Consider the following 22,236-nt stretch of genomic DNA (forward strand, 5'->3'; position numbering starts at 1 on the left):
TTCCACATCCTCCGCTGCTGCAGACCCCGTCACCATGGCCGCCGACATTGCTACCCTCTCCCAGCTGCTCCAGGCCAGTCTGGACCCTCGGCAGAACAAGCAGGGTGAGTACCATTGTTTACCCCAGTGCTGCATGCCGTGTAGCCTGCACCAGCCGTCAGAAGAGAATGCGCGTGTATTCCCACGTCTCTCGGGCGTCCAAACGATTCGTCTTTGCACATGCTGACATGTGCGCATCGGGCCAATACGGCACTCCGTCTCTCAACACCATATCCATCGTCCCCATGCTAACTTTTCATAGCGGAAGAAGCAATCACCCAAGAGCAGACCAAGCCCGGCTTCTCTCTCACACTCCTCCAGATCGTCGCCTCCGACGCAAATCCCCAGACCACACGCCTCTCTGCCGCGCTATACTTCAAAAACTTCATAAAGCGGAATTGGGTCGACGAGGATGGCAACTACAAGCTGCCAGAGAGCGAGGTCGTGGCGATCAAGAGAGAACTCATAGGCCTCATGGTATCCGTACCCGCAAACCTACAAGCCCAGCTGGGAGAAGCCATTAGCGCTATTGCCGACAGCGACTTCTGGCAGCGATGGGACACCCTGGTCGACGACCTCATCTCGCGCCTCACGCCCGACAACACAGTCGTCAACAACGGTGTATTACAAGTCGCGCACTCCATCTTCAAGCGCTGGCGCCCGCTGTTCCGGTCCGACGACCTCTTCACCGAGATCAACCACGTCCTGTCCAAGTTCAGCACTCCCTTCCTCCAGCTGCTCGAGAACACCGACACCCTCATCACAAACTCCCAAGGCAACCCCCAGGTGCTCAAGAGCGCCTTCACAACTCTAGACTTGCTTGTCAAACTCTTCTACGACCTTTCTTGCCAGGACTTGCCTCCCGTCTTCGAAGACCACATCACCATCATCTCAGGACTGCTCCACAAGTACCTCGTCTTCGATAACCCCGCCCTACACACCGACGACGACACCGAGTCAGGGCCGCAGGAATACGTACGCGCGGGAATCTTTGAGGCGCTCATGCTTTACATCCAAAAGTACGAGGACGTATTCGGCTCACAGCTTGGACAATTCATCGAGAGCACATGGAGTTTCCTCATGTCGGTCGGCCTCGAGACAAAGTACGACATCCTCGTTAGCAAGGCGCTACAGTTCCTTACCGCAGTTGCTTCTACACAGCACGCAGAAGCCTTCAACAACCAGTCCGTCTTGGTTCAGATTATCGAAAAGGTCATCTTGCCCAATCTCACCCTGCGCGAGTCCGACGTCGAGCTTTTCGAAGACGAGCCGATTGAGTTCATCAGGAGAGACTTGGAAGGATCCGACAACGACACCCGCCGACGTGCTGCCACCAACTTCTTGCGTCAGCTCATGACTCGCTTCGAGACATTGGTCACAAGTACTTCCCAAACATACATCGATGCTTACCTCCAAAATTACGCTCAGGACACCGAGAACAACTGGAAGTCAAAGGATACCGCAGTCTACCTTTTCACCGCCATTGCCGCCAAGGGAACTGCGACTGCGGGCCAAGGTATCATGAGCGTAAACGAGAATGTCAATATTCTCGAGTTCTTCCAGACACACATTGCAGCCGACCTTCAGGCGCAGAATGTATCACCCATCTTGAAGGTTGACGCCATCAAGTTCCTCTACGTCTTCCGCAGCCAGCTGTCGGCAGACCTCTGGCGGGCTGCATTCCCTCTGCTGGTGAATCAGCTGGGCAACGACAACTACGTCATTCACACATACGCTGCTATTGCTGTGGAGCGTGCTCTGTACATGACAGACAAGAACCGACAGCCCATCATCCCCAAGGCAGACGTTGTCGGTTCGTCGAAAGACTTGCTGACGCACTTGTTCAAGCTCATCACAAAGAGCTCCGCGCCAGAGAAGATCCAAGAGAACGAGTTCTTGATGAAGTGCGTCATGCGCGTACTCATCTTCATCCGCGACGGTGTTCTACCCATTTGCGAAACCATCCTACAGAGTTTTATCAACATTGTCAAGGTCATAAGGCACAACCCCAGCAATCCTCGCTTCCAGTACTACATGTTTGAGGGCATAGGAGCACTCGTTCGATTCTGCGCGCCAAGGCATCCTCAGTTCTTCGAGGAAAAGCTGTACGAGCCGTTTGCTGCGTGCCTGCAAGCCAACGTCGAGGAGTTTTCTCCTTACATCTTCCAGCTCTTCTCTGCGCTGCTTGAAGCAAACCCTTCAAGTGGGTTGAGCGAATATTACAGGGGCCTGTTCGTTGTCATCATCCAGGGTGCGGTCTGGGAGCAACGTGGTAATGTACCAGCGCTAGCTCGTCTGCTGAGTGCAATGGTTGCTCGCGACGCAGAAAATATCGTTGCGACCAAGCAACTGGAGCCCATCCTTGGTATCTTTCAAAAGCTTGTCACCAGCAAGGCGCACGAAACTTACTCCTTTGAGCTCATCGAAGCCGTGGTTGCACACATCCCCGCTAGCGCCCTCCAACCCTACTTCGCTACAATTCTCCAGCTGATGCTAACAAGGCTGTCAAACATGAAGACCGAGAACTTCCAGCAGCGTTTCATCGCATTCTATCACTTCGTATCGGCACGACTCGACAAGGGACTTGGCACAGACTTTTTCATTGAGGTGTCCGATCAGATCCAGAAAGAGTAAGTGGTTTGCATTTTTCGGAAGCTATTGGAACCCATCGCTAATACTGTAACAGCATCTTCAAGCCTATCTACTTGACTGTCATCCTTCCAGATACCCAAAAGCTCGCCCGCCCAACCGATCGCAAGACTGCAGTTGTGTCGTTTACGAAGACACTGGGCGATTCGCAAGCTTTCGTTGACCGTTACCCCAAGGGGTGGGCCCTTACGACACAGCGCCTGGTTGAGCTGCTTGTCAATCCGCCTGTTCCCACAGCTGCAGACGATATCATACCCGATGCAGATGTCGATGAGCTCGGTTTCGGTGTTGGTTTTACGCAACTAAACACTTGCAAAAAGGCGCCGCGGGATCCCTTCCCAGAGATTACCAATGTGAAGGAGTGGGTGGGAAGTTACTTGAAGGACGCTAACAGCCGTCATAATGGCCGTGTCGCTACGATTATGCAAGAGCGTTTGGACGATACTTCGAAGCAGGTTCTGGCTGGTTACTTGGCCTAGAGCTGTATACACGATTAGGAAGTTGTTCAAGGGCATCGAAGAAGACGAACGCATATGAATGCATGAGGGGTTGGGCGCGGGAAAACAGTTGAGCCGGCATTTGAGGTTTTAAGGACATGATACCAGGTAGACAAGTGGTGGAGTTTTCAATAAGGAACAAAACTGAATTCATTTTCGTGGCGCACACACATAGTGTGCATAATCAAACCACTGCATCCGATCAAGCTTCCTGAACCTCGTAGCTCACCTTGGTGACACCCTTCTGTCTCTTGATATTCCTCACCACGATTTTCCCACACTCTTTCAGCTTCTGCACATGCGTACCCCCGCAAGGGTAACTTCCTTCACTTCCTATCTCCACGACCCTAACTCCATCCTCTTCATCCCCTTTCAGAGTCTCCATTACTCCTGTACACTCCTTCTTCGCCTTTTCTTCGTCCCAAAAGTGAATCTTGACGTCCATATCTGCAGCAACCATCTCGTCGACTCGAGCCTGTATCTCCGCCTTTTTGTCGCTTGGAATAAGACCTATGAATTCTACAAACGCTGCGCCCGGGTAATGCGATGCCTTTCCATCCACCACGTCCGAAGCTATCGAACCGGTAGTCCTGAGGTGGGCTGCCGCGAGACCGATTACGTGGCCTGCGGTGTGGATGCGGGAATGGAGACGACGTTTTTCGACATCGATTTTTTGTTCCGCATCGACTTCTCCTCCGAACTGCTTTTCTGACAGAGAAGAGAAGACGCCCATGTGCAGTATCGCAGGATCTACCTTTCGCACTTGGTGCACGTGGAATGTTGTGGATCCCGCTGAAATGGTTCCAGTATCCGAGGGCTGACCGCCGCCTTGGGCGTGGAAGATGGTTGAGGGCGTGGTGAGGATGTAGGGCTCTGTTTCTGGGGGTGGCTTGAAGAGCGATTGGGTTTCTGGGGACAGGGATGATAGTGGATAGATTGAGGTTATCGGGGAGGTGTGGTTGTATTTTTGGCCGTCTTTTTGATACAGAGGATCTGTCCTTTGGGATAGAGGGTCTGCCATTTTGCTGAGAGGTCTCGAGGTATGCGAGGTGTTATTGATTGTGAAGGAGTTGTAGCTGTGGCGAGTTGGTGATGCTCGATATGATCGTGTTGTTGTGCCGCGGAGAACAATCGCGAGCGGAGGATATTTCAAAATTGTGCGACACATGCAGCGGATTACCTGCTAACTTAACAGAAAGAACGTGGGATTGAGTCACTTGCAACGATCAAGGGCGTAGTAGCAAAGAGAACCTTCGAGACCGTAAAGTATGGGTCGGAGATGCGCCCTTGGGGTTTACATGCACTTTACCGCTTTAGGCAGGTACAAATCCCCTGTTCTGACGTCTTCTCTTGTGTTGGACGAAGCAAGACGTAGCTTGTTGTCGTAGCCAAGTATGTGCATACACAAGAGCTTTCCCGGTCTCGATAGCTCCATCTTCGTCGTCGCGATGGTGGGTAGGGCAGAAAAGGCTATTTTGATGATGTTGTAACAGGCAGCGTCAATACCTATCATTCTTTCTGATTTTGGGACCGCTTCTTTTGATCGTCTGTGAGAGTCGCTCTTATCAAGCTGTGCCTAAGAAACTCTCAAAGTCATTTATTTATCTTTTTGCTTTGGAAGATCTAGCCAACGCGGACATAGTCTTTAAAGATTTTTTACCTTTTTCTCTGTACAGCTTATCACGGACGAGCGTCTCTGTCAAACGTGCACTGCATCTGGAATCGAGTGTTACACGAGTGCTAGTATTTGAGACGACTTGTTGCGAAGCAAGCGAGCCATCTGTTACGGCATACTCATCGCCCTCTGAGTACACGGGCATAAGGGTCCTTTATCGGCAAAGAGCGCCCTGAAAAGATGAGTCGATACTACTAATGGAGATGTCTGGACGTAATGTTGGAAGTGTCAGGTACAGATACGGACATTATTACACCTATAACCAGTCTTTGCTACGAATGGAAGTATTAGACCTCTCATCACATTCGATATTGCTACCGCACTTCCAGGATTGTTTCCAACATTTGGTTGCGCAATGCAGCTGTTTGCTGAATCTTAAAGTTGACCACATGACGTTCGTCATTCTGGTGTCACCTCAGACAAGGTCTTCATCATTTAGCGTGTTCCTCAACGTCGCTTGACCATTCCCACCTGGGCACACTCAACTTCGTTCGACCACTGTGCAAAGAGCGGCTTGTCCTCCTCCTGAGTCTTCTTCTCAAAGCCTAAGCCATCCGTCGCGCGCTGCTCGTTCTCTCTCTTCTGCGTTGGCTTCCCAGACGCATGTCCTTGATTATTCTGATGGGAGATCATAGTGTCTTCAATAAGACCTGTGTCGTTTACGCGTTGCGAAGGCCTAGTCGAGAATGCTTTGGAAAGTCTGGGATTGAATGCAGAAGTCGTTTTATAGCCGGGCGCTGCGGAGTAACCAGTACGAGACCCAAGAGGGCTTCCAGCGTGGAATGGTGAGCCCTCAACATGTACATTGGGAGGAAGGTGGCCAGAGGCTGCTGAATTGCGCGTGATGTGTGTCTCTTCGCGTGTGAAAGGTGAGGCCCCTGGGGACGACAGCAACGATCCATCATCATCTTGTTCACTATAGACGTCCCCCTCTGCCACCACATCGTCTCTAGACCGATAGTAGGAAAAGTCAACGGCAGCAATTGCCTTGAATTGTTGGGTGGAATAGAGCAACTATATCGAGACGCCTGCCAGTGTCGTGAGAAAGAGCGTATAGGCTTGACCATTAGGATCCAACAGCCAGTATTTAAGACGCGTGCCGAGGAAAAATTGGGTGATTCGATTCGCCAGCCAGTTCATAGAGTTTCGAAAGAAGAGCTCAAGCGGAGCAGGCGTGCCGATATTGTCGTAGACTGGTAAATTCGACATTTCCAAAGTTGATATAACACAACAACTGGCAGCGGGCGAGAGGGGTGTAAAGCGGGGAATTGAGTCAGAACTGGTCTTACGAGACTATACGAGTGATAGAAGAACTTTAGCCATGGTTATATCTGCACGAGCGTGCAGATAGGCGGCAGGCGCACGGTCTCTTGGAGTCAGTGAAACCATAATTTCCTGACCCTAGGCGATGTCTTAAGTGTAAGATCACAAAAACACCAAGTCAAGACGAGAAAGACGGGTATTTAAATATCATTGAGCTTACTGTCTCATAGAGAAACCCAACCCTCCGGCTTGGTGCGCTTAGCAGCTGTTGGTCCTCGAACATCCCGTTGCAGTGAAGTAGCACCGTCCTCACAACTGAAGAATGCTGCAGCATAGCAAGACTCTTCTGGTGTTAGGCCCTTTGGCTTTTCAACCTCATACCGTTGGAATATCTCAAGAAAGAGCTACGGTCGAGGCAAGCCAAATTCAGTGTGCTAGCTCCATCCAACCTTCCCAAATGACGTATTTACTGGACTCTTATCTGACGGCAGCGGCCGTAAAGCAGCTTTCGGTACGCTGAAAATCTCTCTCCGCACTGGTGGTGATTCCGGCGGTCTACTTGCCCCAAATGCACGGCGCTCCACCAGTGGCTCTTCCATTCCCTTTTCCCTCCATCTTTCCTGGACTAGGTTGAACTCCATTCCTGGCGGGAACTCGGGAGTTCGTGTGCGTCGATGTTTGTATGGCGACGAGCTGGAGAGGTCGAAGTTCAGCGGTATGTGTCGGCGCCGCTGAACCCTGCGTACAAGCCAGTATGAGATGAGAAGGACCAGAATGAGGAGACTGGCGCCTACGATGTGGGCGTATCCATCGAATAATGTGGAAGATCTAAGAACAAGCCCGATTTGTAGCTCGAGCCATACGAGAGATGTGTTAATAAGTGCGGCGATGTTCTTGAATAATGGGCTTGTCATTTCTAGCGTTACTATCACAAGCCGATAGAATTGTTCACAACTCCATAGAAACGACATTGTGATTTGGGTTGAGGATAGTATGGATCTCACGCCTGAGCGGTATCACAGTAATATAAGGTAATTTCGCTGCTGAAATAATAAGACTCCCAATGTCTCACTAGTGTATCTTCAAGCTTGCTTTCACCGAATAGCATAGATCGCTCTTGCAGAGACTGCCCGGATTTCACTCGGCCTCAGCTCGTAGTAGTGACGATCTGTGATAGCAATGCCGACTACATCTTTTCGGCTGCTTCACCGATCAAGAGAGTCATAAGTCTAGAATGGTCGTCATGCCGCTTACGGTAGCATCAGAACTAGAAGCAAAGCTGGGCGATGTCACGCCGAAAGGAGTGTATGCACTATGTCCACGCCTCCATGTTGATGTTTGCTATCACAGCGTCACCACAATGTCGCAAGCACATAACAGTGTCTTGATCAGTCTATGGGTTGTTTCACATTCCCTCTCAACCCATTTATCCCTAGAGTCTCTACGCAAGTGAGCACTACCTACGTATATGGACTCTCATCTTCGCGATCTAGAACCAATGTCCATTGAGCATTTCTTCGCTATTATGTTAGCACTAGCCGCCACGTTACTCATCCTGCTCTTCATCATTATTCTGAACTACGAGATGCGTAACCGTTCGTTTCTACGATCCCGGTTGCAGGCTGGGAAGCAACCCTGGCTTATTGTAAGCTATGGAACATCATCACATACTTCGCATGCAGATTCTGATGTTGTAGTCGCTGAACAGGTTGTTTGAGTCGTGCATCACGGTGTGCCCGCATCCGGAAACAATCTCTACCGGACTACATCTCCTATTCTTCTAGTTTGGGATGCCACGCTGACATTGCATGAAACAGGGTTGCGCTGATGGATCTTATTGTGTCAGCCCGTTGTAAGTACCGGAGTGTGTGTGTACACAATCGGTACCTCTTGCGTTGATCTTTATTGGTAATGCTGGGTGGAAAGGCTTCCAGTTCAAGGTATAGATAGACAACTGCAATGACATGGCAAACTTGCAACCCAGAACTCCGATGCGCCTGCTATGTTACGTCATGTACTCAGTCCCGCCCCCAAATGCGGAATGCGCGCGAGAGGGACGTCAGTTCAAGATTGGGTTTGCCGATCTTGATATGTCGGACTTTGTCACGGGACTGTGTATATCCTCCTTTGTCATCAACGGTTTTGTCTGCGCGGATCTGGACCGTAAAAGGCCGTGGTGGATTGGGTAATCTGAGGCCTGTTTTGATCTGCCTCAGCACCTCGCATGCTCACGTGCTCGTTCCTCACCGCGAGGCTGGCCACTCCTCCTGCTAGCGACTGGATATTCGCATTCGGCGGTGGATTCATGTTTCCCGCGCCAGTCGTTGTACTGCCTTGAGTCGCTGCGTCTTCCTGTAAGCCATCATGCTGTTGCTGCTGAATGTGGTGCCCTGGCAGCCGCGAGTTCTCTGGAGGATCGAGCCCCCCGTATCGCTTCTTGAGTTCCTTGAGCCCAAGCTCAGTCTTGCCGATGATTCCTTCCTCTTCTTCAACAGCTCTTACAAGGTGCTCCCATAGTTTTTCAACTAATTCGTCCAGCGGTGAGACTCGGCTTCCACTATTCTTTGGTATCCGCACAGGAAAGAATTCCTGCTGCGGTTGTGGCTCCTCACCAGGGTATAGGGGAGCTTGGGGCGGGCCCTCGACGTGGGTATACAGACCGATGCCTGTTACGTAGGGAGTTGTGCCAGGCGGGCAAGGGCTTCTGAAGGCGTCGATCAGATCGGCATTCATACGGGCTTTGCGAGCGGCCGCCTCTTCAGGTGTGAGAGGCGTAAGATTGGCGGGTGACGCGTCTGTTGCAGGGCCATTTGGCGCGCTTTCCTGATGCGAAGCTGTGGGTAAATCGTATTCGGATGCTACCATGGCAGTCCGATCGCAGTGGATATGGTGTGAATTGACACTCTGTCGCATGTTAGTGTCTTTGTCGGACCTGCTCTTTGCGTGACTGAATTGCGGCAGACGTGGACTGTCGTATCGATGAAACAGTCATGTCGAGGCCCTGGTATTGGGTGTAACATTTCGACCTCTTTCCGCCTTTAGAACTGCTCCCATTCACGGGACGACCGGCTGCGCTGAGAACGTGCAGCTGTGATTTCTCCGCAGACGCACGCACTGCATGCAAATGAAAACGTACTTGCCTGCTGTCTCTGCACTCGATTGATAACCCTACCATGACCCCGTCATGGAGAACGCCGAGCACGCTCTCCTATGCCGCCGAGGTCAAGACCGCGTCGAGCTAACGTCGCGTTCCGAGAACTTCATCGATAGTGCCCGTCCGACTAGTCCTAATACGTCACACCTCCATTCCGCTCCATCAACGCGTCATTACCAAATCGTCATCGATCCACCCTCGATCCGAACTCTCCAAACGTCCAGGAACGCGCAAAAACAAATAAGTGCTGACATCAAGACAAAATGCGATTGGCTACCTTGCGTCCTAGCAAGCGGCACGTCACTGTACACCATGACCTTAGATCTCTTGACCTAAGAGGCTCGTTGCTGCTGTCCTATGACCTACGTTGTAACCATGCAGTCTGCAAAGTTATTTAGGGGTGCTGTTTCCCTGCGTTGCTGCAAATCAACTTCCATAACTACATCAGTCCTACCACATGCATCCGTTACTCGCATCACGCCTACTACCTCCAGACCTTATTCGTCAACTCCGCCAAACAATACCGACCGCTTGAAAGGCCCAGTTGAATCTTCTTCGACCATGCAGACAGTAAAAAACACCATTGCCGAGAATCTTGGTAAAGTCGTCTCAGGCGCCCACAGCCTCGCACCCGCAGACCAGCAATTCTCCCTCGAGGAAGTGCCAGATCTCACTGGCAAGGTGGCTGTTGTAACTGGTGGTTCCGAAGGCATCGGCTACGGATGCACACACACGCTTCTGTCGAATAACATCAAGAAGCTATTCATCATATCGTTGAGCGAAGACATCGTTGAAGATGCGCTAAAGGCGATCAAAGAAGAGATGGGAGAGGACAAGGCCAGCAGAGTCGAATGGCTCAAGTGCGATCTCGCAGACTGGGAACAGACAGGCAAGACCGCATTTGAGATTGCCAAGAAGACAGACAGGATCGATATTCTGATCAACAACGCGGCTCGCGGTATCATGACATACCAGCTGGCCAAGAACGGTGTCGATCTACACATGGCTTCCAACCACTTTGGCCACGTCATCCTGACTTCCCACTTGCTACCCTTAATCAAGTCCACAGCCGAGAAGGGCGACAAGGTCCGAATAGTACAGTTGGCCTCCAACGCACACGAGAACGCACCAAAGGACACCAAATTCGAGTCCATCGATGAGCTCAACACAGACCTTGGCCCCATGGCACAATACGGCCGCACAAAGCTCGCTTCCATCCTGTACACCCGCTATCTAGCCCGCCACGTATCATCCTCTCACCCTAATATCTTGTCCAATGCCACACACCCCGGTGTCGTCGAGACACGGCAGTCCGTCGACCACATCCACGAACCCTACCCGCTCGGTGGCTATGCAATGAGCTACGGTCTTGCACCCTTCAAGAAGACGCAATTTGAAGGTGCAGTGAGCACCATGTTTGCTGCCACCAAAACAGAGGGTACGGGCGAATATATTTGCCCGCCCGCGATACGGGAGCCGGGCAGCGACCTAGCGAACAACGAAGCGTTGGGCGAGCAGTTGATGGATCTGACGTGGAAGGTAGTCAAGGAAAAGACGAAGAGTTCAAGCGCTGACAAGGGTTGCCCATTCAAGGTGTATTAGAAGTGCGCCTGTACATCATGCATAGATTGTCTAATCATACCATATCAACCGGTTGATGCACTTGTACAACACCCATTACATGTGATGCCAAGCTCTCAATAGTACAGTAGTAGAGAACCTCGCGGCCGTAATTCGTTGCACCTCATTTCAAACAACTATGGTATCGCTCGCTTGGCGCCTTGCAGACTAAATCCATAACCCATGATAATACCCCTGAAAGAATGCGGTACAACCCACAACGCCTGGCCTAAGCCCATTAAGCAATTCCCTCCATGCCCATTGGCACTTGGAATCCACTGAGGCCTTCTCCGGCACTCGTCAGCCTGGCGCAGAGGCTCAAGAAAACTACTGTCTCAGTGGCAGCGAGGTAGTTGAGCGTATCCAGCAAAATCTTAAGATGCCGGGTGAAATTCTCCTCGTATTTAGCAAGCATGTCGAACATCTTGTCGACACGCTGGGGGTCGTATACAAACTGAGTCGAAGGTCGATGGGTTGAAGCGACTAGTGTGGCGGCGGGCAGTTTGGAGTTCTTGGCAGGGGGAGGGGCAAAGGATGCATTTACTTGAGCGACAAGGTCGGGGTCGCCGGTGACGAGGTAGCGGGAGAGGGAGTAGGTGAAGGATGCGAACATGCTGCATGTTGACATGATCTTGTTGTTGATCTGAAGGTTGTCAGTAACCGGATATACCACAAAGAAGCGCTCCTCGACTCACCCGAAGCAGTTTACTGTTAGTAAGCATGCATTCCTTTAAGCAAGTTGCAAGAAAGTCAACATGGTCCTGCATCAGCTCATCTACAGTCCGCTTGACTTGCGGGCCACCGCTCTCGTCCTCTGTTGGCTTCCCCTTGGCCCGCGCATCCTGTTTCTTCTCCTCACTTATCCGCGACATCAATGATGCCCAGTTTGGTTCAATGACTTCTGATGTGCAGTAGTAGGTAAGCTGCTGGACAAAGACCAACATGCGCGCACGCAGTGTCCAAGCTCGGCGTTTCCATTGCTCTATCCGTGGGTTCCTTGATCGGTGCTTCCAGGCTGCGTTCTTGCCTTGTTCACCCCAGCACTTGGCAAGATCAGTCTCGAGATGCTTCAGGCTGAGTAGATATCGAAAGAGTAGTTGGTAACGAGTGAGGGTGACGCGACTAACGACTAGAGATAGAGGGAATGGCATAGCGTAGTCAAATACCAGCGCTTGATAGCCGGTAATGTTGGTATCGTCGGTGATGGGCGCCGAGTTTGCAGGTGTGTAGTTGGACAAAGTAGCGGTGGCAGCATCCTGGTCGAGACCCTGGACATTGACAATCTTCATGAGCCAATTCGTAAGTCCAGTGTCGTTGATTTGAACTTTGATGTCCTCCTTGTATGGGTCTTCGACAGCAACTGATCCAGCATGTCGAGTTGCAAGATCGAGCAGCGATTGCAGCTTTCCGACGTTGACATGCTTTGCTGGTTTCTTGAGCTCAAGCTCGCTCATTTCGAGGAAGTAGGTGAAGAAGTCGGAGCGGTCGAGGAAGAAGTAGTGCTTGAGTGAACGTAGTCGTGCCGGCAGTTGATGTGTAGTGAGAAGCAGGTTGAGGAGCGACGAGTTTGCGTAGGCATAGGAGGAGTTGACGTTGTCTAGAAAGCGTGGATCGTCGAAGCTAGTTGGCGCGTCCTGCACGACTTTACTAACGTCGACGCCTCCGCACTCTCGAACCACGTTGAGGTACTTTCCTGCTAGGAGCACCTTGTCTTTGACGGCTTCAAGCTGTGGAGGCACTAAAGCGTCACGTATCGTGTATCGCTTTTCCCAGTATTCGTCCGTGTAGTCCTGATCCAGCCTTTCTCGCTTGATGCTTCTCTGCTCTTTGATCAAAAACTCGGAGTGAGGGTCCTTGATACCGCCGTGGTGCAGCCATTCGTTCAGCATGGCCATGTAGGGTCTGCTGGCTTCTCGCAACAGTGTGGTCAGTAGTGCCCGAGCTGCGGGATCTCCCGACATTGAAGATAGCCGCTTGGTGATGAGTCCCAGGACGCTTCCGCCTTTGCAAAGCTTCTTGGTTGCATTGCCTCCCTCGCGCAGCGACTCGAGGATGTTTTCAAAGTCGTTGCTGTCATCATCGGCCGAATCCTCGTCCTTTTCGTCTTCCAGAATACCGTTTGCTTTGAGCAGATCGATTCCGGTCGTGTAGAGCTGGAAGAGCATGTGGCTCGTCTGCTTTGTATGCAGGCTCAAGACATGCAGTGTGAAGGACTCGTTGGTCAGGAGCTGGTTCTCGAGCTGGGCGATGAGTATGAGGTAGTCCTTGAGCAGGCGTCGTACCGCTGCGCACAACGCGTGGTTGACGGCGCCGTACTCTTCCCGGCTCAAGACCTCTACACAGGTCTCGACGGCGATGTAGTGCGTGGCCGTCTTGAGCATCGACTTGGTCAGGTCCCTCAAGCTGGGATCCAGGCCGGGCATCAGGCGAAACTGCGGGCCAACCAAGCGCTCCTTCTCCTGGTGGGGGTTGTAGCCGTCGCCGAAGCGGATGTACTGTCCCTCGAAGCCCATGAAGACAAACAGCAAGTCTTCGAGTATGGCCTTCTCCTGGGCCTCGAGCGACAGTTTTGCGAGCGGTGTGGGCTGCAGCGACAGGGGAGCGGTCGAGGCGAGGGGAGGTATCGAGATGCGCGTCGCCAACGGGGCGGTCGTGTGTGGTATCAACGAGGCCTGGGGAAGCCATGGCGGGTGGGGCTCTTCTGCTATCGACTTTTGCGAGGCAGCGCTGCGGGACGGCCTCTCGACGTCTCGCGCCTGCTTGTCCGACCGGCTGCGAGCATGGGCCCGGCTCTCGCTGGCATGCTTCAGCGGGCTCTTGGTCCGCCTGACCTCGGCCTCGCGCTCGCGCACCTCCTTCTTCTCGACGCGGCGCTCACCAGAGGTTGCGCCTGCGGGGCGCATCGGGGCCGACTGTTTCCTCGCATGCGAGGCCGTGGCAGAGGTGCGTCGGTCGAGATGGTCCTCGCCAGAAGCGACGCGGGGTCGCGCAGTCGACGTGTAGTTGGCATTGACGGAGCGGCGATCAGCGCTGGACAGGGACTTCATCGTCGGCACGGTGCGGGAGGACATGTTGGCGGGCAGGGCGCTCCATGGAGCCTGGGGGCACGTTTGGCTTTGCTTGTTGCTGCGCCGAGTCGATGTTTGGGCTGCAGTAGCCGTGTTGATCGCCTCCCGCTCCAGACTACCCACCGCTACGCGTCGACTCGCGCTAGCCCACTACCGCCATCTAACCGAGCCATGACGCAGCCATACCAGCCAAACCTGCATCGTCTCTCTCTACACTCTGATTCCACTCCTAGTGAGTCTTCTCCTCTAGTCATGTTGTGACAAGATTCATCTTGATAGTCAGACACAGCACTCACGGCTCGTGTGACTGAGCGGGTAGACTATACGCAATACGAGCCATGCCCTGTACGAACTACCACATAGCCAGCTAGTGGCCACATTCCACATAGGCACACAGACGTATCTTGTTTGTTCTCTCAGCGAGAGTTAATATCGGGCTCCACTACCCGTAGAAGCCCCGACGCTATTGATTACGTGACACTTACTCAGTCAGCTCCCCAGAGTCTTGAGAGTCACTTCTTCCCCCGTACCCTAGCTTTTTGCTCAGGGAGAGGCAGTATTTACGACTTGCTACGGCTGTAATTCCACAGCTCTTTTTCTGGCCAGTCTAACAATCACAGGATCAAGGATACGTGTTGTGGTCGCAATGCCTGCCTCAGCAGGTATGCAGATGCGGTAGCCGTTATCGACGCGTGAGTGAAGGTTGTACCGAGGCAACCACGTGCAGAAATCCCACTATACATATGGGTGCGACGAAGAGGATGGAAGTAACATGCTCGTGGTTGAGACGTCGCGGTGTTTCCAGTTTGTACCGCGACTAGGCGTCGCCAACTAACGTGCTGCGTCCACTTGTGACGTACTGGGTCCACCAATAGCTATAGCTTGTCGCTAAATCACGCTCATGGCCAGCCGTTCACTCGACAATTATGTTCACTTGTATAATAATCTCTGTTGGATAAAGCTATACGCGTGCTAGTGCGGTTGGCAAAAGCAATCCCAGATGGATAGATGATAGGTATACCCAAGCGCCATATCCGTATCTGTACCCAGGTCCCCCTGGTGAACGCCAAAAATGCACAAACGAAATCTAAACTTCATACCTTCCTCGTCCTTGCCCAGTGACTTCATTGCCAAACAGCCGACCGGCGTCAACACAATACCGAGCCTCGCCTTGTCCGTCTCTTCCTACTTCGCTTCCCCAGCAAACAAGTACTGCGTCTAGAATATTTCCAAGAACTCCTTCCATGGCACCAAGGGCGCCCCAGCCAATCGCCGCGCTGATGATACCGACAACATATGCGTATAGACTGCCCTTGTACGGTACAGTGTCGTTGCCGATTTGGAGCATGCGTGCAGTCGAAACCCAGCCTCCAAACCCAAGAGACAGTGTTATGACCCAGCGAATGGCGTGCAATAGTAGTTTTGCAAGGCGATATGACTGTATCGATGGTCGCCCATGATCTTTGAACGAGCTTGGGCCAAGTGTCGTGGTCGGCGACGCGGCGGAGATGAAGTTCAACTGCGACAGGCCACGCGCGGCTTGATTGAGAGGTAGACCGTGAATGGAAGCAAAGGTCAGGGTGAGTGGATTAGTCAACGCCGCAATAGGTGTTGGCACGATGGAGTATGCGCACATGCCGATCATCCCCGCGAGCCGTCTAGGGAGAACGATCAGTGGTAGGCGAACCATGAGTGAGATAAGCGTGGACATGCAGATGGTCCCAGCCATGGTGTATGTTGCATGACTGAGAGAGGCTTGGACTACCGTTCTGGCAGCAGGTGTGGGGACGCTGTTTCGATGGAAATACCACTGAGATACTGTAGCTGCTGTTGTAGCACGTTGTACACCCGAAATGACTGCTAGGGTCCAAAAGTAATCCAGGAAGAACGCAACACCCAGCCACCACGTGCTGGTGTCGATGATCCACCGGGATTTGTTGCTAGCAAAGTGGCCGCCCAGGAAAAGACGTGTGAACATGAGAATCCAGATCCAAGACCATAGTATCACGGCAGCCAATGCCGCAATGCCCACAAGCAACAATGGGAACTGCGCTCTCAGAATGTCACCCGAAAACTCCAGCATGCCGGTAGCTTTGTCTAGAGAATGTCGCGCCTTGAAAACGGTGTACACCCAGAATCCAGCGAAGCAGAGAGGCCCAAATGAGAGCCAACGCATCAGCCGATCTTGCACGCTATCACCATGCCATGACCCTTTGAAGCTTGACACAAAAGGGTAGAAAAAGAAGGAGATGGACACGACTGGTATTGCCAGTAGCATCAGTTGCACCAGAGGCCGAGCGAAGGATCGCAGCAGCGACAGCCATAGGACGCCAACTATGACCGAAACCAACGAGTACACTCCGATGAGATGAAACGACGAATGCAGGACGGTATAGATTGTGTCACCCAGCGGGTTCTTCTTGTTTGGCGGCGACTCTTGTAGCAGAGAAAGGAACCAAGTGCCAAGAATGGCACACTGCACGATTACGAATAGCTCAGCCCAGAAGAAGTTATGTCGTGGCGCTGACGTTGGGTTCTCTGGCACGACATCGGGCACTGTCTGGCGATCCGGACTTATTGGGCGTGGGTGTTCTAGCAAGGTATCTTCGTCGGTTTCCTGTGGTATGGGTAGGGTATTTCGTAGTGGACTGCGACCGCGTTTCGGCCTCGGCATGTTGCGAAACTGTTGGAAGGGTGGTGGTGGCTCGTCCTGATGACCCAAGAGCTCGTCGCGGTCGAGTTCTTCTATGCTGCCTCGATCCGTGGAGTCGAGCTCCACATCGACGAGCTTACCCCTTCCTCTACTGCTGCGGTCTGTAGTCTCGGAGAGCGGCACACTTGACTCTCGTTCTTCATCGTCGGGGTTGTTGTTGTTGGTGGTGGCTGACCTTCCGCGTGCTGGCTTGTCGCCCTTCCAAGAGCTCTTGATTCCTCTTCCAAGACCATATCCGGGCGCTTCGTGTTCGTCTCTGTCTGCGCCTATGGTATGGTCTGATCGTTGAGGGTCGTCTTCGACTTCGGACGATTCGGAAAGGTTGCTTGCGCCAAACTGCCGCCGTGATCGCTGCAGCGCGTAGTGGTCGGCCATCTCGCGGTCGTGCTCAACATGGTCGTCCTCCTCGCGGAAATCATCGGTTGCCGAGTAGAAGAGCGGCGCGGGCGCGTTGGAGGTTCGTGAAGCAAAGGCGAAGCGGCTCATGGCCTGCGAGTTGTACGGGTTGGGCATGTTGCGGCGCTGGAGGTAAGCTTGGGCGGCTCGCGAGGACGGGCGTTGCCTGTCGGGGGCGTTGCGGTTTGAAGTCGACTCGGGCTGACCCAGTGACAGCCGCGACTGCGACTGGGAGAGGAACTTGGATGCATCTGGAGAGCACGCACGTCAGTCACGCGAGTCGGCAAGCTCTCCAAGCCAGCGGCGGCGGGTCTATCACATGTACCCCCGATAAGGCACCAGGTCACTTACATTCCGAGAACATGATGGCTAGAGTATGCGATATATGGCCTTATGCCTGCTGGCCGTGGCCGTGGCGCCCAGCTATGTCTATGGCCAGAGATGGGCGCGGAGGGAGAATGGGTGGGTGGGCTCAGGTGCGACGTCTGAGGTCAGCCGTCGTGAGGCGGTCGGGAGCACAGTACAAGAGGCAGCCGCGGATGACGCAGTCTAAGAGACATGCAGCCAAATGCCTGCAGATTGTGCCGAGCCCAGCTGCAGATATGGTTGAGATGTCGAGATGGCGTTGGCGTTGGCAGCGAACAGGTTAGCAATAGGGACAGCGATGAGCTAGAGCCCGCCGACGAGTCGAGGCTTCAGTGGTTGGCGGGTTGCCGTGGATGGGTTGCCCATCCTCGTGCCAAGCCAGCGCGTCGGGTTATCGATAGTCGGCCTGCCGTACCTCGTGAACCTGCAAGGCACGCGCTATTCTCCTAGCCTCACTCACTGCTCCACTCCCAAACATGCAGAGCATTCGGTAAACTTGACTCTATGGCGCCCTGAACCAAAAATATCGGCGCCTGCTCGCGTTCCCGCGAGCGCAATTTTGGCCTCATGCTGTCTGCCCGAGTCAAGCCAACCCTGATATTTGCCAGATCTGGTGTGCTCGAGAGACGATTGGTACAAGCTACAGAGAAAAGCAACATGACACACACACACATACACACACACGCACAGCCAAAGCTTGCGCAGAGTCAACTTGTGCGTGCTTTTGACTTTGCCATGAGACGTGCTTGATATGCTTCGCTGCGGCTCAAGTGGCTGCCGAGCTATGACCGCATTGTTGAACCCTGACCTGACTACACCTATCGCACCATCATCCAACTCGCCATCCATCATACCCATACCTACACAGAATTTACACCTGCCCGCCGCCTCATCTTGCATACCTTTGGAATAAAATTTGCCGTCTTCCAACACGACTGCCGCCTTTGCTGTCATCTTCACATAAAGCGTGCTCCGCAGGTCGACTTGTATTCCCGTCGCACGGCCTCACGCAGCATCATGGCTCAGCCGTGGGACTACATAGCGAAGATTGTGTCCCTGGGCGACTCAGGATGTGGCAAATCAAGTGTATGCGACACCCGTTCCTGTCATCCAGAGGCTCCCATGCTGACGCCTCACAGCTCACAGTCCGCCTTTGCGAAGGGCGTTTCTCACCACACCACGACGTGACCATCGGCGTAGAGTTCGGATCGCGCATCGTTCCCGTCGGCCCACCAGCCTCTCTTTCCCTGGGCATCAACAACCCCTCCAACTCACAACCGCAAGCGCCCGTATCGCCGTCGAAACAGAAGCAGGAGCAAAAACACATGAAGCTTTCGCTTTGGGACACGGCAGGACAGGAGACATATAAGAGCATCACGAGGAGTTACTTCCGGGGCGCATCGGGTGCGCTGCTCGTATTCGACATATCGCGGAAAAACACTTTTCTTTCCGCCACGTCATGGCTGCACGACTTGCGACAAATCGCAGAGGAAGGCATCGTAGTAGTGCTCGTAGGCAACAAGTCCGATCTCGCGGGTTCGTCCACCGTAACCGACTCCGAAGCTGCCAACAAGCGCCAAGTCACAAAAGAAGAGGCCGAGGAATGGTGTAAAGCGAACGGCGTCATGCAGTATGTCGAGACTAGCGCAAAGAGTGGGGAGGGTGTGGAAAGAGCCTTCTTGGAGGTCGCCGAGAGAATATACCAAAACATAGAAGCTGGAAAGTACGATTTGAACGACCGGAGGAGTGGAGTCAAAGGCCCGGGAGGTGGAGCGAATAGAGCGGGCGTCAATCTGAATGATGCGAGTAGAAAGGGGAAGCAGCAAGGCTGGGGCTCATGTTGTTGAACTATGGTCCACATTGGCATGGGTGCTTTAATTTGCCATACGTTGTTTGGCGTCCAAAGAGCGATACTCGGCCCGTATATAATGTTATTGTAATGAACATATCATCCCTTCTGCCGGCGCGTTGCCTCGGCCAGATAAGGCTAGATGTATCCCATCGTCCTTTCCCCAAAGGCTGCATGACGAGGCTGAGCGATGTCTCAGGAATCCTCCACCTCTTCCGGAATGAGTTCTAACAAGACATATTCTTAGATGCGTACCAGTCAGATCTCCCAGTGTGCATAATATGAACCAGGCCTGGGTGCTTCTTTTTCTACTACTGTACATCTCTATAATGTGCACACACTGACTATGTCCAGCCTCCAAAACGAACATCGACGAAACGAAACAATTGTTCCGGCAGTTCTCACATGGAACTAGGGTTATGCTACATGCTGTGCCGTGCAACCATGGTCTATATATGCGAAGACGTTGAGGCTACACCTGTATGCTGTTATTCTTCAGGTCAAGAAATATCAGAAAGTTTAAAGTTTTACAGACCATAGGATTCCTCCAAGTCACCTCAGTAAAGATGCCTGTTTCCGCCTGGATCACACTTGGGTTTGATTGTCTAGCTACTGCCTTCAAGACTGCGTCAAACACCTTCCGATAGAAAAGGTTCGCACTACGGGTTGCATAGACGAAGCAGGTATGCGCCCAAGAGTTGCGTTACAGCCTATCCATATTGGACCGGAGCAGTAAAACGCAGGTTATAAACAACCGTCTCTCCAAGAGATCGCAGATCTCAAGTCTTCCTAATTCTGCAAAATGTATCTCTTCTCATCAATTGCACATATTACTCAAAAACCGAACAGGTAAGTTTTGGACAACTGAACAAGTCGCGCACAAGTTGATGCCGTGTCCGAAGACTACTGGGGCCACTCTCGACTGGCTTCATGCAACTGGCATCCGAACTACCGCATGAAGCACTCTATTGATCATTTGTCATTCATAAAGTTCGAGAAGAACCGGCACTACCAGAACACAAGGCGCAACTCCGTCGAGTTCTCAGCCATAGTCGGCACCTGAAGCTTGAAGGACTGCTCGATGCCGACGACTACAACTACCAATACAAGCAGTCTGACGCAGAATACATTGCATGAGCATGTCGACTTTGTCATGCCTGCGATTGGGACTCGAGGCTTACTTCCAGTAGCTCAGGCACACCCAGGAACTAGAACTCCGACCAACACTAAAGAGACAGTACTCTGTGAGCGTAAAAATCTCTCGACGGGTTCGTACATCATGACCATCCGCTATTTGCGTGCACTTCGCGCATTCCATGTATCCACACAATCATACCGGAAACGGGCTCAGTGTCGTCGAGTTTGCGGATTAACTCTACTTCCAGATATCCGAGAACTTTTCAGAAACTAGATGTCCCATATTATCGCATTGAATGCAAGGTTATGATCCAGTCGGTCTGTCACTGGAGCCGGTCTGGAAATGCAGAGTGCCCTAAATATCAAGATCATTTACTTCACCATCTAATCACAGCATATCTGGATGTATCCAGCTGGCGAATTTGTGGATATGGGCCCTGCTAAAAAATTCAATGTCTTCTTGGGTGCCTTGGTGAGTCTTCTTTATCGGCTTTGTGACGTGACAGCACTGAGTGGTATCGTCTCTATCTCGCAGGATCAAACCCAAGGCACATTGCCTCAGTTCTGCGAGGAGCGTCAGTACCGCGAATTAGTAAATCTCAGTGTACAAAGCGTGAGCATCATAGTACTAAAAGCGAAGCAACGCGCTTCTTACCGGATTTCACCCACAATTGTCTGCATGTAAGTCCCCTTTCAATGTCTCAGGTGCCTACTTTGCCAGTACTAACATCAACGAAATGACCCCCTCTGGTGCTACAGCACTCCTCCATGGTCCTATTGCCAGCAGTGAAAGAGCAGTAGATAAGCCCAAAGACTAACAACCATACTATTGTTACGGCAGCTGATCCAAGACCATTCTCCGTCTAGCCTACGACGAGACTTTGTTCTTACGCACCTCTCAATGTATGCACCAGTACACAGTGAAGATATCAACAACTTTTCATATCGTACCTACCCAGACTGTTCAACTATTGGACTCGACTGCCATCCGTGCGGCCTAACCAAACAATTGCTGGAGGTAGTTAAACGGTATCAGCAGCGATCAGAGGCGGGCAGCGGTCTATTGGCTCTTTGAATTTGATCATCTACGGATGCGGAGATTTTGGACGATGGTACCGTGTGACACAATCCTTGGTGCCCGGGCGGCTTTGCAGCGAGTCCGGAGGCAGGAGCCGGTCTCGGGATACGGAACTCCGCGGTACGAGTAGATGCGGAAAGTTTTTTCGGAATGACCCTAAAGATGTTTATCGGTGAACGTTGCAGAACATGCTGCGCTGGAACTGCATACTAGGTAGTAGTTGTTTTAAGTAGTACAACGGTACTAGGGCCTGTCACGCTCTGCGAGTTTACCAATGAGTACAATCGCTCAGCCATAAGGGAGTATGACCTCGTCGCATCGTAAATAGTGTTTGCCTGAATACAACGATTAGAAGTAATGATTATCAACCCTTTCTTACCCAATTCCATCTCTTCAAGCCCAAACGCGTTGACCTGAATGAGGTTAGCACAGTCATCAGTAGCGCCGCCAAGATGGTTCGATATCCTACACGTACTCGTGGGATGGGTTAGCTTTCTTCCAAGAAACCTTGAATGTCCAACAAAGCAAAAACACAAAACACATCGTGTACGCATCAAGGCAACGTCATGAAGAGTTACGGCTCACCTCACGGCCTACTGCCCACGTTTCAATGCATCAGTCATATGATTCGTGAACGGGCACTTCCGCGCTGATACCACCTGCCCCGAAGCCGTCACGAGGACATGACCTGGCCAAAAGTAAATGAGTACTCTGCTGACATGGGGCTTAGCG

The 22,236-nt window shown here is 52.3% G+C and overlaps 6 protein-coding genes across 6 annotated transcripts; 3 read left to right on the forward strand and 3 right to left on the reverse strand.

Annotated features, from left to right (window-relative positions):
* Window positions 1-34: 34 nt before the first annotated feature.
* Window positions 35-3,167, forward strand: ACET3X_005975 (uncharacterized protein; the record flags this gene model as incomplete). Its single annotated transcript, XM_069452136.1, has 3 exons — window positions 35-104; window positions 302-2,669; window positions 2,726-3,167. 3 exons carry the CDS (start codon window positions 35-37, stop codon window positions 3,165-3,167), a joined length of 2,880 nt encoding a protein of 959 aa, XP_069306335.1.
* A 4,333-nt stretch (window positions 3,168-7,500) lies between these two features.
* Window positions 7,501-9,342, reverse strand: ACET3X_005976 (uncharacterized protein). The gene is made up of 3 exons (XM_069452137.1): window positions 9,264-9,342; window positions 8,011-9,027; window positions 7,501-7,956 (listed from the first exon to the last, which is right to left on the reverse strand). Exon 2 carries the CDS (start codon window positions 8,986-8,988, stop codon window positions 8,257-8,259), a length of 732 nt encoding a protein of 243 aa, XP_069306336.1. The 5' UTR covers window positions 8,989-9,027; window positions 9,264-9,342; the 3' UTR covers window positions 7,501-7,956; window positions 8,011-8,256.
* A 496-nt stretch (window positions 9,343-9,838) lies between these two features.
* ACET3X_005977 (uncharacterized protein) lies at window positions 9,839-10,879 on the forward strand (the record flags this gene model as incomplete). The annotated part of the gene is made up of 1 exon (XM_069452139.1): window positions 9,839-10,879. The coding sequence occupies one exon, from the start codon at window positions 9,839-9,841 to the stop codon at window positions 10,877-10,879; it is 1,041 nt and encodes a 346-aa protein (XP_069306337.1).
* Window positions 10,880-11,135: 256 nt separating this feature from the next.
* ACET3X_005978 (uncharacterized protein) lies at window positions 11,136-13,944 on the reverse strand (the record flags this gene model as incomplete). Its single annotated transcript, XM_069452140.1, has 2 exons — window positions 11,136-11,540; window positions 11,593-13,944. The coding sequence occupies 2 exons, from the start codon at window positions 13,942-13,944 to the stop codon at window positions 11,136-11,138; spliced, it is 2,757 nt and encodes a 918-aa protein (XP_069306338.1).
* Window positions 13,945-15,052: 1,108 nt separating this feature from the next.
* On the reverse strand, window positions 15,053-17,738 carry ACET3X_005979 (uncharacterized protein; the record flags this gene model as incomplete). The annotated part of the gene is made up of 2 exons (XM_069452141.1): window positions 17,426-17,738; window positions 15,053-17,325 (listed from the first exon to the last, which is right to left on the reverse strand). Exons 1-2 carry the CDS (start codon window positions 17,436-17,438, stop codon window positions 15,053-15,055), a joined length of 2,286 nt encoding a protein of 761 aa, XP_069306339.1. The 5' UTR covers window positions 17,439-17,738.
* Window positions 17,739-18,259: 521 nt separating this feature from the next.
* On the forward strand, window positions 18,260-19,437 carry ACET3X_005980 (uncharacterized protein). Its single transcript, XM_069452142.1, has 2 exons — window positions 18,260-18,526; window positions 18,580-19,437. Exons 1-2 carry the CDS (start codon window positions 18,458-18,460, stop codon window positions 19,285-19,287), a joined length of 777 nt encoding a protein of 258 aa, XP_069306340.1. The 5' UTR covers window positions 18,260-18,457; the 3' UTR covers window positions 19,288-19,437.
* Window positions 19,438-22,236: the final 2,799 nt, after the last annotated feature.

Source organism: Alternaria dauci, chromosome 5, assembly GCF_042100115.1.
Source record: "Alternaria dauci strain A2016 chromosome 5, whole genome shotgun sequence".
In the NCBI taxonomy this organism is placed as follows: Eukaryota; Fungi; Ascomycota; class Dothideomycetes; order Pleosporales; family Pleosporaceae; genus Alternaria; species Alternaria dauci.